Source organism: Centruroides sculpturatus, unplaced genomic scaffold (assembly GCF_000671375.1).
Source record: "Centruroides sculpturatus isolate CEXI.00-Female unplaced genomic scaffold, Cexi_2.0 scaffold1618, whole genome shotgun sequence".
Taxonomy (NCBI): domain Eukaryota; kingdom Metazoa; phylum Arthropoda; class Arachnida; order Scorpiones; family Buthidae; genus Centruroides; species Centruroides sculpturatus.
In genome coordinates this window covers 1297-19833 of record NW_019385883.1, presented here as the reverse complement: position 1 = coordinate 19833, position 18537 = coordinate 1297, and the positions used below count along the sequence as shown (strand labels likewise).

The 18537-nt window shown below is 29.1% G+C and overlaps 2 protein-coding genes across 3 annotated transcripts in view; both read right to left on the bottom strand.

Annotated features, from left to right (window-relative positions):
• The window catches only part of LOC111612382, a 47728-nt gene extending 43514 nt beyond the window's left edge, over positions 1-4214 (bottom strand). The window contains exons 1-2 of the mRNA XM_023353588.1: positions 3946-4214; positions 1198-1339 (exon numbers count right to left, since the gene is read on the bottom strand). Of these exons, the coding sequence (XP_023209356.1) occupies positions 1198-1339; positions 3946-4180 (377 nt within the window). The 5' untranslated portion in view covers positions 4181-4214. The remainder of the gene's footprint in view (positions 1-1197; positions 1340-3945) is intronic.
• Positions 4215-6353: 2139 nt separating this feature from the next.
• On the bottom strand, positions 6354-10965 carry LOC111612383 (angiotensin-converting enzyme-like). Of its 2 annotated transcripts, XM_023353590.1 has the most exons (13): positions 10712-10965; positions 10187-10345; positions 10017-10113; positions 9786-9929; positions 8596-8787; positions 8422-8519; positions 7761-7930; positions 7559-7683; positions 7386-7484; positions 7178-7322; positions 6989-7087; positions 6624-6746; positions 6354-6556 (listed from the first exon to the last, which is right to left on the bottom strand). In XM_023353590.1, exons 1-13 carry the CDS (start codon positions 10895-10897, stop codon positions 6373-6375), a joined length of 1821 nt encoding a protein of 606 aa, XP_023209358.1. In that variant the 5' UTR covers positions 10898-10965; the 3' UTR covers positions 6354-6372. The 2 variants fall into 2 exon arrangements, with proteins under 2 accessions (XP_023209358.1, XP_023209357.1); XM_023353589.1 differs by having other exon boundaries at positions 7178-7484.
• Between the last annotated feature and the right edge of the window lie 7572 nt (positions 10966-18537).

Genomic DNA, 18537 nt, shown 5'->3' with positions numbered 1-18537 from the left:
TATTACTGCTAACAATAAGATTACTTATGTCCATAAACTGATGCTTTAATAACATATATTATTATAATATCAAATTAATATAAATATTTTCATAAATGTTTTGAAATCTTCATCCACTGACCTTCAGTTGCAGAAAATATCTGGAATACTTTCAGAACAGTAATGTGTTCTGAAAGTCATTGTCACAGATATAAATACTTTGCACAGCTGAAGGTGAGCCGATAAAAGCATCAAAGCATTTCTAGACAAAAAGTTTCATTATCTTAATTAAATTAAGACAATGAAACTTAACTAATTAAATTTTATTATTTGTTAACCTAAAATTGTGCAAAAGCACTTAAGTTTTTATATAAATTTTTAATCCAAAATTGAAAAGCATTTTATTTATATTCAATAAAGCAGAAGAATAAAAATAACTATATTTCATTAAATTTTGAATAATTTTTCACTGATAATATTTTTTGTTTTCAATTATTTTCTCTTCAATTACTTGAATATAATAAAAAATTGAAAACTAAAAACAGCATGTAAAGTTTTTTCCTTTCTTTAAATATTGCTCAGAAATAATACTCAAGCATGAATATTCTATAGACGTTAAAAGTTTAAAGGTCATTGATATATAACTTATCATAGTTACTTTTTAAGAGCATTCACATAATACAGAAGAATAAAATTCTTCATGTTAGATAATATAAATTTAATAAATTATATCAAATGTTGTTAACAATTTATCAAATTCTTAAAAGTATTATAAGATAACCTCATTATGAAATAACACATCTTATCCTTAAACATGTGATTAAAATTTAATAAACATTTGCTTTAAATTAATTAAAATACAGTAATTAAGAGTTACAAAACATTAAATAATAGTAAAACTGCAAGAACAAATATCTTCATTTTTTCTTTAAATTTTAACAATAAAACTTTAATACGTAAAGCCATGATTTTATCTATATAAGAATTAATTTGTCTTAGAAATAAATAAAAAAAATTGTTACTACAATTAAATTTTTAAAAGAATTATACTTAAATGATATTAAATTTCTAATTCAATTTCAAATTTAAAGAAAATATTTTAATACAAACATTTGAAATTATAATAAATATTATCTTCAAATAAACTTATATTTTTCAGAATAAAATAAATAAAAAGATATATTATTTATTATTGAATAAATGAACTTATTAACGTACTTATGATTATTCTTCTTAATTGGTTGTACTGCTTTATCAATTTTGCTGTCCCTTGTTTTCTTATGATTATTGCTACTTTCATTTGGTAAATTTTGAGATGGAATAGCATTCTTTTTCAAAAATTTCTTCTTTGTGGGAAAATCTAAATGAATGCAAAACCAAATAATAAGAATGCAGAAGAATTAAATTTTAATCTAAATGAAAGTTTAAAAAATATATTATATTCATTCTGAAACATTTTTCTATTTCTCTTGCATTAAAAAATTTATAAATAAACAATAATTAAAAATATTCATATGTATCAAATAATTTACTTCATTCAATATACAGTTTTTAATACCAATAAAAAAGTTTTTTTTAGAGACAATCATTATCTCATCATAGACTAAAAGATGTTTCTGTGTTCTTTCTTATTACTGTTCAAAAGATTTTGATATATTAATTTTTAAATATTGTTCTATAGTTGTCTGATAAAGTAGCTAGTAAAAGAGATTTTGGGCTGATGAGACATTGGTCATCTTAAGAATCATTTTATCAGTGTTAAAGACTGACTTCTTTAAAGTTACAGTGTATGATGGACACAGTACAAAATAAGGAGTTGCTGATATGTAGAGATTTAATTTCTTATTAATATTAAAACTGACTTCAAAAGATTCAGTTTTTCAAAGAATTATGCTAAATATTTAGCTTCTACATACTAATTTTATATAATTACCAATTCAATTCTCTTAGTCTGCAGATGTTTTCTGAATTTAATATAACATCTATATTCTATTAAATTATTCTACATATGACGTTTTTGCTTATTGAGTAAAAAAACCTAATACAGTTGAACTTGTCTAACTGAAACATGTTTATCTTGAAATTTATTTTTCCCCTTGCAGCATTTTCAGTCTAAATTCAATATATTTTCCATATTTATCTCAGATAATCTCCCAAAACCATTATATCTCAAATACTGGGTTGAAGTGTCAATTACAAATTCAAAGCTTTGCAATTATATTTTGATAGCATAAACTCTAGTTGAAAAACACGTCTTGCAACACAGTACTTAGCTGCAATTAACACTGCTTTTTCTAATCAGTTAAGTTTGGCCTGAGTCTTATTGGTTGAAGAAAGTCAGGCACCAGAAACTATTCATGTTAAGGTATGTCAAAAATGTTTTATTTATACCTAACACAGGTATGTACTATACTTGCTATTGTATTAATACCATACCTCCAATCAAGCCTATTATTGTTTACTTTATAGGAACCTCTATACCTCGAAACCTATCTATCTCTAAATTTTTTCTCATTCTCTTGAGATTCGAAAAACAGGTTCAACTGTATATCAAAAAATGAAAATTAAAATATTCTAAAAAATTATTGTCTTATTAAGAAATATTCATATTTAACATAGAAATAAACAACTTAAGAGAATTAACTTTTTTATGTCTCTAAATTGCATTAATATTTATATTGGGTGATGCAGAAGTCCTTACACATAGCAACCATTTGCAGTGCCAAGAACAAAGCATTTTAAATTTTTATGCAAAAACAAAGCATTTATTTATTATTATTATTATTCACTTATTTACAAACAGCTGCTATGTAACTACTGGATCACCTGGTATACATAGTGACATCATTGTAATGAGTGGACGATTGCTAGATGATTTGAGTGATGCAGATTCTTAGATGATAATAAAATTTTAAATCATTAATTATGTAAAATCCCTATAAACTTCCTTTACAAAGCATTTTTATCTTATTATTCTGAAGCTATTTCAAGTAATTGCCAAGACAAAAATTATTATAAAATAATTTTTCAATATTTAAATAACATTTTAAAGAAAATACTTCATAATAAAACACCTTCCACACTATTTCCAGCAAAACATTTTAATAAAAATGCAACTAAATGAATGATTTCAGCTACATAAAGTGGCCTGCTTCATGTCTTAACACCCATTATTATTAGGTTCCAGCTCACCACGTAGAGAACTGAAAATAATTCAGCCAATATTTAAGAATTTATACAATTAATAAAAGGTAAAAACCTTAACTGTTTTTGTCAAGTAACAGGAGAAAAACATTTTACTGTAAAAGTAATGAATTATTTTGTGTTATTAATAGAAAGATCTCCCGTATACGTAGCAATTATACAGTAAACCCTTCTCAAGCAGTAGGGCATTTGGCGACACATCAAAAAAATATATATACAATCATTACATATCTAAAAATGTAGCAGAGAACGAATAGTACAAGAACATAAATAGGAACAAATGTTTTCGGTGATCTTAAACCACTGTCTTTAGGTTAGAAAACATTTGTTCTAATGTTGTAGCATAAGAACAAATGTTTTCTAACCTAAAGACGATGGTTTAAGATAACCAAAAAACATTTCTTATGTATTCCGTGTATCATTCATTCTCCGCTGGACTTCTGGTGTGTATTTGTATCGCCCAGTTTTATTGGTTATTTTTTTACAGAAAAACAAGTCAATTTTTTAAATTATAAGTGAATAAATCTATAAATAAATAAATAAAATATTAAATCCTCAATTTTATTTATTAAAATTTTAATTTTTTTGTCATAAATATCATAATTTATATTTATACAAACAATGAATTTTTTTTAAAAATTATTTTTTATTTTACTTAAAAATTTAATAATAGAATAAAATAAGAAATTGAATAGTTTATGACGTCATCTTATAATTCTTACGTAAACACGTGACGTAATTAAGATTAAAAATGTATATTACCTGGGAGAATGAAGTCATCCTTCTTGAAATGCAAACTGCAAACATACATAAAGGGTGAGATGGGTTTTACAATTTTCAATACTTCCGCCCATTTAAATTTAAGAACAGAGTTGCGAGGGAAGAAGTGAAGGGATATATCCTTCGTCTTTCTGCTTCGACACTGAGGAACCGAACAATAACGATTACTTATTTTCTTTTCTTTTTCCTTCAATAACATCTTTTCTTCCTCTTCCATCTTTCGATACCGTTTCTTCTAGTTCAGATTTTCGCCGCACTATGGCGGTATAGTCGGGGGTGCGATTCGTCTGCTTTCTTTTTTTTTTTTTTTTTATTTTCGCCGTGTTTGTTTCCATTAATATATAAATTTTATTCAATCGATACTGGAGAAATCGCTATGTTATTAAAACATTATCGACGTATCTGTCATTAAATTTATCTTACACTTATAAATAAAATAAAATAAAAACAACGAAATAAATTTTTAAATTCTTTATTATAATCTCATGTTTATTATACTTTTTTAACGTCGCTATTGTTAATTTACTATTTTTATTAACTTTAACACTTAATTATGAAAACTAAAATTAAAATAATTAATCAAAACCGGTATGAAAATTTCGTCTTTATCTGTGTCTTTGTTCGTGAGATTCACTAATCGAACAAAGGAGAAGGAGCAGAAAATCAATACCAAGAATAATATAATCACGTGTTAAGTTTACATATTTACGTCATACGAGAATAAAGAATTTTAAATTCGAATCGACCAATCATCGAACACGAATTTTTAAAAATCGTTTATAGTAAAGTTAATTATTAAATTTAAAATAACAATTAATATAATTAATAAAATATATGAATAATTTCACTCTTTATATTTTTTTTAATATTAGAATATGGATATAGTGTTTAATTATTTATTTTTTTGCAATCGAATATTTATTTGTCACCAATTCGATCTTAAGAACATTCACTCGAAAATAAATACAAGGTTACGCTCATAAATGCAGCAGATGGGCTAATTNTTTTATATTATATAGAAAATTTTTATTAATTTAATTATCAATTTTTTTTAAATTAATAAATTAAATGAAATTAGATTTTATTATAATTTTATAGAATATAGATATTGCATACAAGTACACGTTTCTATTTTTATAAGGTTGAGATAATAATCTTTCCTTGAAATAAATGTTTTATTTTCCGATAGATAAATTTTTATTCAGCAAAATTAACGAGTGAATTGACTTTGATAAGTTCGTAATTCAGGAAATAGCTTTAGGAAATATTATGCAATTGTTTTAATTGTTTGTATCGCTCAAAATTATGAATTAATGATAAAAAAATTTATAAATATTCAAAGAATATATATTTTTTAATTCATATTTATAAAAGGAAGTACTTTTATTGATTAAATACTTTCTAAATTCGAAATATTATAAGATATTATCGCTAAATTAAAAGAATCTTAATATTTTATAGATATATTTTTAAATGGAGGATAGGGGTGTTAGTTAAAATTTATTCTATAGGACATATTTTGTCCTTTAAATCGGAGTTTATTGCAACGAGTGTTTATTATGTTGTAATTTTAAATAGTTTTAAATAAATAAAATTATATATAACTTTAATTATTTAATATTCGGATGAAATAAATTAGCATTTTTCAACTTCGAGTATTGATTTATAGATTCCGATTGCAAAGTAACATGAGCTATCCACCAAGAAAGAAGGATCTACTGGGAAAACTTCCTATACATGTATTAGACTTGTGAAGAAAACATGGAAAATAAGTGGCTTATATATTCTTTCAGCCTTTTTGCAGTTAATTAAATTGGTGTTTATTTGAATTTTTTGTAAATTGTTTTAAACTTTTCTTTTTCTTTGCTTCATGTTATAGGGTGCATTGCAGTTTTTTGCTTATTAAACAGGAAAAATGGGCCTAAAACTATGCTTGAACACGCTTTATCATGTTGAAAAGCATCTGTAGTGTAGGGTTTGACTAGGATTGTTATATATGAACATTTTTTTTTAATTCTACACAAGACATAAGTAAAATAGGTGTTCAAAACAAATGATGAAATCAATCGTAGATATTCCTTTGTGAATAATGCGGGTGTTTTCAGATGTTAATAGACGAGTTACACTTCGAAATGACTATTTTGCTATTTTATAACGATTAAAAAATATATAAAAAGATTATAACAAAATCTCATAAAAGATGGCGCCACCTACAATTTTAATTATTTACTTTTTTTTACTAATACAAATGTTATTTTTTTTAATAAAATTTCATAAAAGCCGGGAAAGTTACGCAACTCGTTGCTAGAATTTTTAAATACTGTAATTATTTCATAAATAACACAAATCGATAAATCTTAGTTTTATTTAACAAACACACAACTGAACATAATAGGTAGGATGATAGAGTTAAGGACAAATATTCGGATCGATAGTCTCCCAACCTATGATTTCTTCTTTATTAGTTTCTTTCAACCATTCATATAAAGGCTTGAAGTACTCTAGAAGAGAATGTGCATTCATTTTTCGAGCACCAGTAAGTTTTTCTAAGGCTTCGGGCCAAGGTCGCGATGATCCCATTTGCATCATTTCGCTAAATTAAAAATAATAATTATTATTTTCAGTAAATCATCCATTAAAAAATATTTATAAAGTTTTACCTGATTAGTTTTCCGGCCTCTTTGGAATTATATATATCGCACTTATGTAAAGGACCTAAGTATCCAGAAACACGACAAAGAGCTTCGTGAAATTGAAACTGGATAATGAAGCTGACAAAGTACCTGAAAAACATAATTTCACAATAGTAAACAAAGAAAAATGTTGGAAAAAGAGCAGAATGTATGAAAGACTACAATCTGTAAAATAGCAAAATCTATTTTCTTATATCTGTATCTTATGCCTTATAATCTATCAGCTAAGCAGAAGTCTCTAACACATCACTATGAGCATGTCTTTTAAAGATTTTGCTGTATAGAAAGCTAAGATTTAACTTTAATATAGCAAAATTGAAAAGTAAACTTACCTAATATAAGGCGTATTAGCTGGAACATGAAATTTTGCACCCGGATCAAAGTCAATTTCCGTTCTCCTAACAGGTGGACATATTCCTTGATATTTAAATCTTCAATGGCCGAAAAGATATACTTCAGTTGTTGAAATTCAGACACACTTTTATTTTTAAGCATTATTTAAAATGCTGAGATTCATATACCTCATTTCCCACCATTTTGTATTCCATTCTTCAAGGGGTATTTCTCCGCTATAAACTCCCCATCTCCATTTATCTAATATGTAGCCAAACGGTAGAAAGGCTACCTTCTTCAATGCCATTTCCATTAAAAAGTTTATGTCACCTTCTAAAATAACAATAAAATATATTAATTTTGAAAAATTGCACGATGTTTTATCTTTAGATCTACCTCTATCTGAAATTATATCGTTCAATAATCCTATAGACTGTAGATGATTTGGAGTATATACAGAGAGACCCATAACATCACCAATGGCTTCGTGGAAACCTACGGAAAATATACAGAAATAAAATTTGGCAGTAATTTTTTACAATATATTTACTTATATGCCAAAAATCTACCTGGGTTTGCACCCGTTCTGAAGATATGAGGCTGCTTTGCGTATTGCATATAGTATTGTACGTGTCCCATTTCGTGATGAGTGGTAATTAAAAATTCCATTGTAGGTTCCATGCACAATTTTACTCTTAATTTTTAAAGTAAGAACATTAATAAGTCGATACGATACTGAGAAATGCTCAAGATAAATTTTAAACGTTGTACCTGAAATCACCCTTATTGCATAAATCCCAAGCAGAAGCATGGCAAACCACCTTACGATCTTTTGGTTTCTCGAAGAGAGAATTATTCCAAAATTCTTTCGTCATTGGTCGAAGTCCTAACGATACAAAAAATTCTTCGGCCAATTTGGCAATTTGTATTGGTTTCATTTTCTGTATAACGAAGAATAATCTCATTTTCGATATATATTAAGAAAGTTATAAATTATAATCGGCACTAATTCTAAAAATAGTTGACTATCAGGGGAGTGGGATCTGTACTACCCTATTAAAGGTTTGGTTTATTTGGTTACAGCAACGCGACATATGGGCGATCTGCTCCAGGGAGGCCTCCCGAGACAACTTTTATGGAAAACTTGCCTCTATTTGAGCGTTACAAACGTGAAGAAAACTTGGAAAACTCCACGTGGGTTAGTGCCTCGCCAACGGTTTTCTTCACGCCTATAACACCTCAATATCTTGTAGAAAGTCCTTCCGGAACGCCCCAATTCTTAACAGATTGCCCAATTAATCGCCCAGATATTATTAAAAAATAAAATTCGATTTTAAAACAAATATTTCTTTATTAAAATAGTAAAAAATTCACACGACTATGCCAATAATAGACATGCTTTAGTTTAATTAACTTAATATACTGTACTTACCTTAGCTTTCATTTGTGGTGTTACATCCAACGACGGCTTATTTCGATAAGGTATAACCAGATTTAAAATATTTTGCCATTCTTGTGACCACATATTACCTAAAAAGTATAAAACGTTCAATTAGAAATCATAAAAATTAGAAAAAAAATAATAGAATTTGACGAATAGGCCTACCAAAGAGATGAGCCGGTATAGGGCCATCATGTTTAATTTTATCCTTTCCATACTTTTGTATCAGTTTCCGCCGGACATAAGCATGTAATTGTTGATATAAGGGTTGAATCTGCTTCCATAGATTTTCTAAATCTTGAAGAAATGTGGGGCTTTCGTATTTATCTCTCTGAAATTCTCCCGCATCTTTAAATCCTAAAATGAATAATTTGTGCTAAATATTGACTATAAACATTTCCTAATTAATTTATTAAATTAAAATATCGATTAACGCCATAATGATTACTTTTAAAGCAACTGAAAGCAAATAAATTAACAATGAAGACATTCTTTCTGTTAGTTATTATCCAATTAAATGCATTACTACACGTTGCTAGCTTATTCGTTTGTCAATTGTAATCATCTGTGCAGAAAGAATGTCCTAAGTATGAAGACTATCAATTAAATTAATTTACCACACTAGTGATTAATGGCGTGGTATTAGAAACTACATTCATATAGTATGAATTATAAAGTAATAATTTATACATATTTTAATAACATATATTTCCTTCACAATGCATTATTACGGATGCATTTACACACAACGTTTACCTTAAAAATGTGTTTACAATATAATTAAATGATCTGCTCATAGTATATATATAAAAATATATTAAAGATGCATTCATACTTTGCCTGTTAAATCGGAAAATTCGCTAAAGAATTGTTCTTAAATCGGGGTAACTGTTTAAAACACTACTTCCGTGTATATAATGTAATATTTGTTAAATTCGAGTTATAAAAAATACTCTGGCCCAATAATTTATATTTCCAAATCGGTTTGGAGCAGCTTATCCCGTTTCTATATAAGGTTATTGTTTTTAATAAGCTTCTTTCAGGTTGTCCTATTTTTCATCCCTTTCTCCACGGCTCACAATAGGTGAGCCATGGAGAAAGGGATGAAAGATAGGATAAAACCGCAAAATACTGGTCGTGGATTTGTGCCTGACCAACGGAATGTCCACGTGGACTTTTCCGAGTTAAATTCACGTATCTAACACCCAAATAGAGACCAGTTTCCTATAGAAACTCTATTTGGGAAGCGCCCCGCTTGGCAGACAGTCCACGTGTTGCGTTATTGTATTCCATCAAATCAAACCAAACCAAACCTCTCCTTTATCAAACAGTTATTATTTTATGTAAATATTTACCATTCAGTAAAGCCGCCTCATTACTTAAATGTACAAATTTCCAGTACAAAGGTTTAATTTTTCTTCCAACTTTATTCCTCCATTCTTTCCAGACGTGTTTCAACTCTTCATAGTCGTTAGATTTAGCCAAAATATTGGTTAGATCTATATAATAAATTAATAATTAGAAATTATTTTAATTCTGAAGGCCATTTGACCATACATAAATAACAAAAAATATACAAAATTTACCTGGATCTAAAGCTAGGTTACACTTATTTTTATTTTTAAAATCGCATATAACCGTTGTACTATAAATATCGACCATGTCAGCTTCAAGGGAACTTTTCTATATATATTAGAAAATTATATATAATTAACTTATTTTAGGATATATTAAATCAGTGGCGATTATATTTTACCTTGCGTAATTTCGTAACAGATAATGCTTCATCTCCTAGATACGATAAATGATGAAACTGACGTCTCAGTTGAGGATCCGAAAAATGTTTCCAGTCAAATTTCATTAATTTTTTCCAATTTTCTTTAGTGATTTTTGAATTTAGCATTTCCTGTTCTATCTAGAAAATCAAACTTCAATTTTAATTTGCCTGAATGAGTAATTAATTTTACGCCTTTAAATTATCAAATTGTGGCCATTGATGAGTGTCTTCAGGATCACGAGTTGCTTTGGTGCTAGCTAAATCCCTGAAGACATTAAAATGGCTGATTTTTTTAAAACTCTTTCCAACCTGAAGACACTAAGAGGTCCTTTTTCTATCCCATTTTCTCAAATGATGGGCATAGAAAGGTTCCCCTCTTCGTGTTTCCTTGGTGGAAAGAGTTCAGAAAACTAAATAATAATAACCTAATATACATATTATTATATAATTAATTAATTAATTAGAGAAGAAAATAGTAGGTTTTAGTAATAAGGACTCACTCACCATTTTATTTTTATTATATTTTGTAATATTTGTTTCGTAATTCCAAGATGCCAATTGAAATAAATGACATTGCCTTTCGTTGATCTGATTGACATTTCGGATAAATCGTGAAGCAATTTGTTCTTCGGTAATTAAATATTTACAACTGTTAATAGAACTTAAACATAGGAGAAATGCTGATAACATATCCTCGATTTTCGATTCATTCAATTAAATTGTTCTGACGTAATTACCATCTGCCGTGAACAATTTCTAACGTTATTGTCAATTGTCAACAATTTCTAGAGCAGGTGACTACATTCTTGACAGATGTTTAAATGTATACGTCATCAATTTTTATTTTATTATCCCCTTTTCTGGATAGATAATGATTAAACCTTGTATAATTATATTATTTCTTAACTTAATCAAAATATATCTAAAATTGTCACTAGTATAATATTACAGAACGGTGATAAATGTAGATAATTTGAATTTACAGGCATGGTCTCCAATGCTACCGATTTTTCGGTAGATTTACTGATTTTTGTCTGTAATCTACGGAAAATTCCCTATTAAGCCTGTTAGCCAGGCACGAACCCACGACCCATGTTGTCGACAAAACTGATATAGGCCTCTTGTTACATCTCACGAAGAAAATAAACACAAGAAACTTTCATAATAACTTTGAGTTTCTTCATAAATTTCGTTCTATAGTGAAGGTTCTAGCACGTGTTTCCTAAATCAGGAGCTCTTCGCGTGTCTTCCTTGTCCTTCCAGTAGTGTAGAATATAAATAAATATATATATATTTTACGAAAATTTAATATTATCAGTAAAATTGTTATTAAATTATATATAATTTACATTAAAACGGTCGTAATCTCATTACTTAAAAAATTTGATACTAGATGGCGATACGTTTGAGAAATCGAATAAATTTCATTGTTTAGAATTTTTACACGTGTCTCCATCTAGTATCAAATTTTAAAAGTAAAATAATATAGTCATGTTACATCTCTTTGCAGTAAAGTTATAACGCTCCTTGCCGAGCAGCCTTATAACTGAAGATTTTTTAAACAATAACGCTGTAGCTTAATATAATTTAACACTGTCTTCAATATAATCCGATTTACTGTTTAAAATCTATAACTTTTAAATCAAAATGTAAAAATTGGTATTCTAATTGGCGCACATAAATATATTGAACTTGGTTTTCTTATGTAATTATGCTTGCATCATAAATTATTATTTTAAATTTTGATAGTGTAGTGTGAGGCCCACCATTTCCTTAGATTTTGAAACATTATCTTGTATAATTTTAATTTTAATCAACTTGGCTTTATATAGACACACTACCGTAGTGTGTCTGTATAAAGCAAAGTAAACTACAACACAGTTTCATCAGAATAAAAAAAGAAAAAATTTAATCAACTTATTTAGAACTAATAATGTATTCTCTTTAAATAATAAGTTTGAAATTTTATTGTATTTTAAAACTATATATGTATTTGGTATATACAGTGAGTGATCGGTTAACGAACATAATTCGTTCCAAGATTATGTTCACTACCCGAATTGTTCGTTAATCGATTATCGATTTACCATATATTTTTATGGTAATTTGATTAATTCGTTTAGGAGATCCCAAAAATTAATAAAAAATTATATACTTTCTTACTATATTTATTTATATGTATGTAATAATAAAAATACATATATACACAGTCTTGCAGGCCCACCAGTGACCAAGCGGTTCTGGGCGTTTGGTCGTGGGTTCGGCCCTCGCCAGGATGGGCTGGTCACGTGAAGTTTTATTCATGTCTGTAACGCCTAAATAGGGGCCAGTTACCCTTAAGACCTCACGGAAGTCAGATTGTCCAAGTGTTTCGTTGCCGTAAATTAATTAACAAACACAGTCTTGCATTTTTTATCATTCATGTTTTTTTCCGTTTATGGAACGTTAAAGAATCTGTCCAATTTCGATTGCTTTTCTCTCTTCAGGATTTTTCGAAAGCAATTAATAGCATTGTCGACGGTGAGATCCTCAAGCCTATTAATCTCAAACTAATTTGGATGCCATTCTAAAATCGTTGTTCTGACATCCTTCCACTTCAAAAGATCTTAAATAGCAGATGTCCGCATTGATTTTCATTCGTCTTCCTCTATTTCAGAAGAAAACACATCTCGCTGAGTTTCTTAGTGTTCTTCATTCAAGAGTTCTTGGAGTTCTTCTGTCCTCAGATCAGTTTCAGGTTCCATTATGAGCTGTTCAATGTCATCTTCGTTCACCTCTAATTCCAGATCTCTAGCAATTGTCACAATTTTATCCATAATTTCAACGACATCAACTCCGTGTCAGTGAATACAGGAGGGACACAACTTTCACTAAGCCGAATTCAACTTTCGTTGAGTGACTTCTGACCATGCCTTTTGAATGAGCTTCAAGAATATCAATTTTTTTTTTTTTCCAAAACGTTTTTAATGTCATCGTTGAGGAGAACTGGCATGCTTCTAATCACCGAGGAAACAGGGCTCAAATGTACAATTTCTTGAAACTTGCAATAATCTCTTGATCCATTGGCTGAATCAACGAAGTGGTATTCGGAGGCAGAAACTAAACTGTCAGCCTGAAAAAGTCTTCCAGAAAATTATCTTCAAGGTCTTTTGGGTGTCCTGGTGCATTGTACAATAGCAACAGTGCTTTCAATGGCAATTCATTGGTCTGAAGGTAATCCCTGATGCCTGGAGCACAAACTTCAAACAGCCATTCTTTGAAAAGAGCCTGCGTGACCCATGCCCTTTTATTCGATCTCCACATCACTGGCAGTTTTTCTTTAATTATGGAATTTTTTTGAATGCTCTAGAGTTCTCAGAGTGATAGACAAGCGGGATAAGCTTCATATCACCGCTAGCATTAGCTCCCAAAAGTAACGTCAATCGGCCTTTCATGGGTTTATGCCCAGGAATATTTTTTTCTTCTTTTGTAATGTAGGTATGGTTCGGCATGCACTTCCAAAATAAACCAGTTTCATCATAATTGAAAATTTGTTGTGGACAATATCCTTCTTTTTAAATGAATTCTTCAAACTTGAGACAGAACTTCTCAGTTTCTTTGTCTGCATTAGCAGAATCACCATGAATTACCAAACGTTTAATGTCAGATCTTCTAAACTTTGCAAACCATCCAGGGATAACTTTGAATTTTATCTCCTCATATGATGAATGTAGAGGTTATTTCTTCAATACTTCAAAAATTTCTGTAGCTTTCTCTTGAATGATGGATATACTAGTTACATTTCTTTCCATTCCCCCCTTTTTTTTTATCAAAAGTAAAAGCAATCTCTCCATTTATTCATGGATGGCACATCTTTGTTTCTGAGATGTGATTTTCGTTATGCCTTTATCTGCTTGAGTCTTCTTTATTATAACTTTCTTAGTTATGATTGTGCCTACATCAAATGGATTAGTAAACCGTTCAGGTACGTACAGTACATGCATATTCTCCAAGTCTTCGAAACTTGCTTTAAAGTTTTCTCTTAACTTATCAAGATGTTTAATATATATTTCCAAATCACGGTCGGAAATCTTTTCATTTTCTTTTTGTACTCGCAAGTTTGAAAAATATTTAAAATCGGATCGTGCCAGTAAAGATTTAAATAGCTCCATTTTTACTTGAAAGGCCATTATGATTGTTCGAGCTTGAACAATTGTGACATTTTTTCCTTGCAAACGCTTCTGTACTATATTAAATTTTGAATAAAGGTTTGCCAAGTAAAACAGATAATTCTTGCACTGTTTTAACTGGTCACATAGTGATGGATCCACATTCCTAAGAAACTCTTCAGCTGAGTCGTACAAGTCAACAAGCCTCTGCAAATTATCACCTCTTGACAACCACCTTACCTCAGTGTGCAAAAGTAATTAGTTTAAAGTTTCATTATTTTCTTCTCATAACTTCGCAAACAGTCTGGAATTGAGAGGATGAGCTATAATTTTATTTATTGACCTGATGCACACTTTTCGTGAAGATCACCACTCAGTTTTTTGGCTACAAGGTGCTGCCTGTGTAGGACACAGTGAACAGTATGTAGTGTACTTTATAAACCTTTTCCTTCAGAAAGACGAAAAATCCTCTGTAACGGCCTACTATGGCAGGTGCACCGTCAGTAGCTAGTGTAGTAATATTCCCGAAAGGAATGCTGTGCTTGTTCAAATAATCTTGCAAGCATAAAAAAATTGTCTCACTTTTTGAATCGGTTTCAAGATACTTAGCAAATAGAAATTCATCAACAGTGTCATTCAGGGATGGACTATGAAACCTAACATAAGCAATGAGAAGATTTGAACTTCCGAAAGTTGATTCGTCAAGTTGAATAGCAAACTTACAATGCTGGAGCTCAGAGCTCAAAGTTCTTTCCACATCATCGGCCATTTCCTCAATATGTCGCTGCACGGTTTTTGCACTTTATGGTATGCATTTTAAAACTAGTTGAGAGTCTTTCTTCATAACATTTTTAATTGTATCTTTTATAGCCGGTATTATAATCTCTTCACCAATAGCATACGGTTTGCCTTTCTTTGCTATATTAAGAGAGATGCTGTAGGATGTCTTCAGTCCTCCTCCTCTATCAACACTAGCAGATGACTTCAAATATGTAATCAAATTTGGCCGAATTCTCAATTTCTCTTTTAGTATTTTGAAATACTCAAAATCTTTGTTTTTCTTATCAGAATGGATCTTTTCCAAGTGGTCTTTCATTTTCGCTGGCTTCATAGCATCATTGCTGAGAGTTTTTTCACATAATAAGCACATAGGAATAGTTTCATTAGCAAACGATGGCACAAAACATATTTAAAATACTCCTGTGATTGTCTGCATTTCTTCTTAGCATTGGTAGCCGACATTGTGGATATTAAAATCAGATTTTCAATATGAAAAACACAATACGTTTGTTGCACATCAAAACAGCAGCAGTAAGAGAGACAACTTACTCCAACAGGAGCTATAAAGAACTGCCTGTTTATTCTCAGAGTGCAGTGTTGCTACCTTTTGCTAACAATAGACATTTATAATTAAAAGGAATTATAATTATTCTAAAGTATTAAACTAAAGATATTAATAAATGTACGTGATTTTTTTCATATGAATATAATGATAATTTAATTTTTGGTAAAGTTTTAAAATAATATCGCCTGACTGACCTATATTGCTGTCGGACAGTTTACAAAATAAACGTAAACAAGATGGCAATAGTAAAGGGTTAAACACGCATTTACAATACTTTTAGAAAATAAGTTATTTGGATAAAAACAATATTTGAAAAACTACTTAATAAATCTCTAAGTTATTATAAATGCAAAACAACTGTTGATTATTGTTTAATCATGACGTTCAAGGGAATCGATAGGAACAAACGAACATTACATTTTTATTTATATAGATAGATAGAAGATGATCTGCTTTAGTTCATCCTCACAGAAAAGCAAACTTAGGTCGTCGTACTCGTATTGCCATGTGTTGGACATAAAAGCCTTAACCCTGGATGATATCTTTTAATTTATATGAATGTTTAACGCCTGTCCACCCTGAAGTTCCATTCTAAATATTGGTGAAAGAATTTTTGAAATCGGATGAGTAGTTTCGGAGATTACCCCTACATCCAAACTTACAAACATTACCTCTTTATAATATTAGTATAGATTAATAAAAAAAAAATGATTTAGTATTACATAAAATACAGTGCACAGTCCATTTCTACACATATTAGTGCTGATATGTGCCAAATTTCACAAGTCTATGTCCAGCAGTTTTAGACCAGAGCCTGAGATCCTGTCGTGCTTTTATTGGGCACATTTATTATGCAGATTGCATATGAGTTTAGTTTCATATTTTAAAAATTATAAAATTAATATTTATAAATATGAAAATTTAAAAAAAATTATAAATAAAAAAATGTGTTGTTATAAAAAATTTATGATTTTATATTTTTAAGAATGTTTCTAATGTGCTTAATGTGAATTTAATAGGAAAAATAATAATTTTTAATGATTTCATGGTCTTAATGCGTGTTACAGTTCTTACAAACATTGCTTACATCTGGTCCAATTGTATTTGATACCGAAATTTTTCATTAGAGGTTATTTTCTTTATTTTTAATGTATTTCTGTCCCCTTTTCACGAACCGATCTGGCTTCCAGAACTTGCTTGAAAATTTCTTTTTGTATTTCTGTTTCGGTACTTGAAGTTTGCATTGCATTATCATCCAGCTGCAAACTCTTACTTCCAATTTTAGTTATTGACTGTCTGCATTCAAGTGATACTATTACTTCGTCATTAATGCCCTCCAAGTTATATTCACCATTATTTTCGCCAGTACTTATTTCCGTTGTATCCAATTTTCTTTTCAATAATGTATGTGTTTACAAATTGTTTTTATATACAACGAATCACTACAAGAACAGCTAAAATAATTTATAGAAATTTTGCATAAACCACATCTTAGTTGACGGTCTAATCTGGGACAGGTCTTTCTAACAATTATGTAATTCTTTTTAGTAAACTTTCAACATTCATCTTCATTGATAAAGGAATAATCTTCCCTTAAATTCAAATTTGAGCGATATTGAAAATTTATTGTTCGTATTCTTTTGATCACTTTACCCTTTTCCAATTTACAAATCTGTTCATTGACATAGTAATCTTCTAATTTAATCAATACACGAATGAGTGCATCCATTTGTTTATTTTGCTTTCCCTGCATTGTGTCTTCACCATGTTTTAATAACCTGTGGAATGATTTCACGTATGTGTTTGTGAATGACTAATGAATTTTTTCAATTTCAAGCAGCATGGGTTACTTGTGAAATATCTGACATTGTAATTTTATATAATAAAACATATTCTATATCAAATAAATACAACCAAGAATTTGCAACATGATTGGAAATACCATCTTTCAAATCTGCAAATGATTTAATGATATCTTTTTGGTACCGTTCATGAAACTGTTGATTATCACGTTCAAATACTTCTTTTCTTCTGTCATCACCAGATTTTCTTTTGGCTGGAGGCTTATGTGAAAGGTAAGCTGAACAATTTGGAAGTATAGAAGGATAGGCATCTTCAGTTAGTTTTGATCTTAATCTAGGAACTATTAATCTCTTTTTACTTTATCTTCTTTGATGATAAATTTGTCATCAAAATGTTTAATACACACAACACTGTTTTTAGAAGGAGAAAGATCATTTACGTGGTATAGCTTTAATCCACTTATTAATCATTTCTTGACTTTTGGGGAAAGAGAAAACTGTTGTGTACTCTGTAGATGAGTAATTGCTTTTACATCCTGTCACACAGCATCTTTGAGGCATCTATTAAGTAAATACATATATTTAAATTCTTTTTAGTTATAATGTAAAATAATCAGTAACACATTCTTACCATATCTACTATATACAATCCAATATATTATTAACTTTTGTTGTATAGTTTTTTCCCAATTTTATCCTAATTAAACTAGTTTATTCATTTCACTTAAAATTATAATAAATTATTAATATTTTAATATATGGGGCAACTTAGATAATTTGTGTAAATCAGAGATTGTACCAATTGTCCAAGTTTTATATTAAATTGTTAACAAGAAAATCTTACCATTATTTATAATATCCAATATATAAATCAAACTGACTTTATCCACAAAAAAATATAATGTATAACTAAAATGTCTTTCCTTTTAAAGTGTATTTACGAATTAGGCCTAATTTGAAAATATTGAAAAATGGTCTACATAATAACTAGTTATGTACTTAAAATACCCTTAATTTTCTTATTTTTATATAATT

Excerpts from the sequence above, each read along its gene's own strand:
- LOC111612383 (XM_023353589.1), bottom strand. The coding sequence starts at position 10,897 with ATGTTATCAGCATTTCTCCTATGTTTAAGTTCTATTAACAGTTGTAAA. Across the intron at positions 8,788-9,785 it reads TGAGGCGGCTTTACTGAATG|GATTTAAAGATGCGGGAGAA; the intron begins GTAAATATTTAC and ends TATTCATTTTAG. Across the intron at positions 7,684-7,760 it reads TGCAATAAGGGTGATTTCAG|AGTAAAATTGTGCATGGAAC; the intron begins GTACAACGTTTA and ends TTAAAAATTAAG.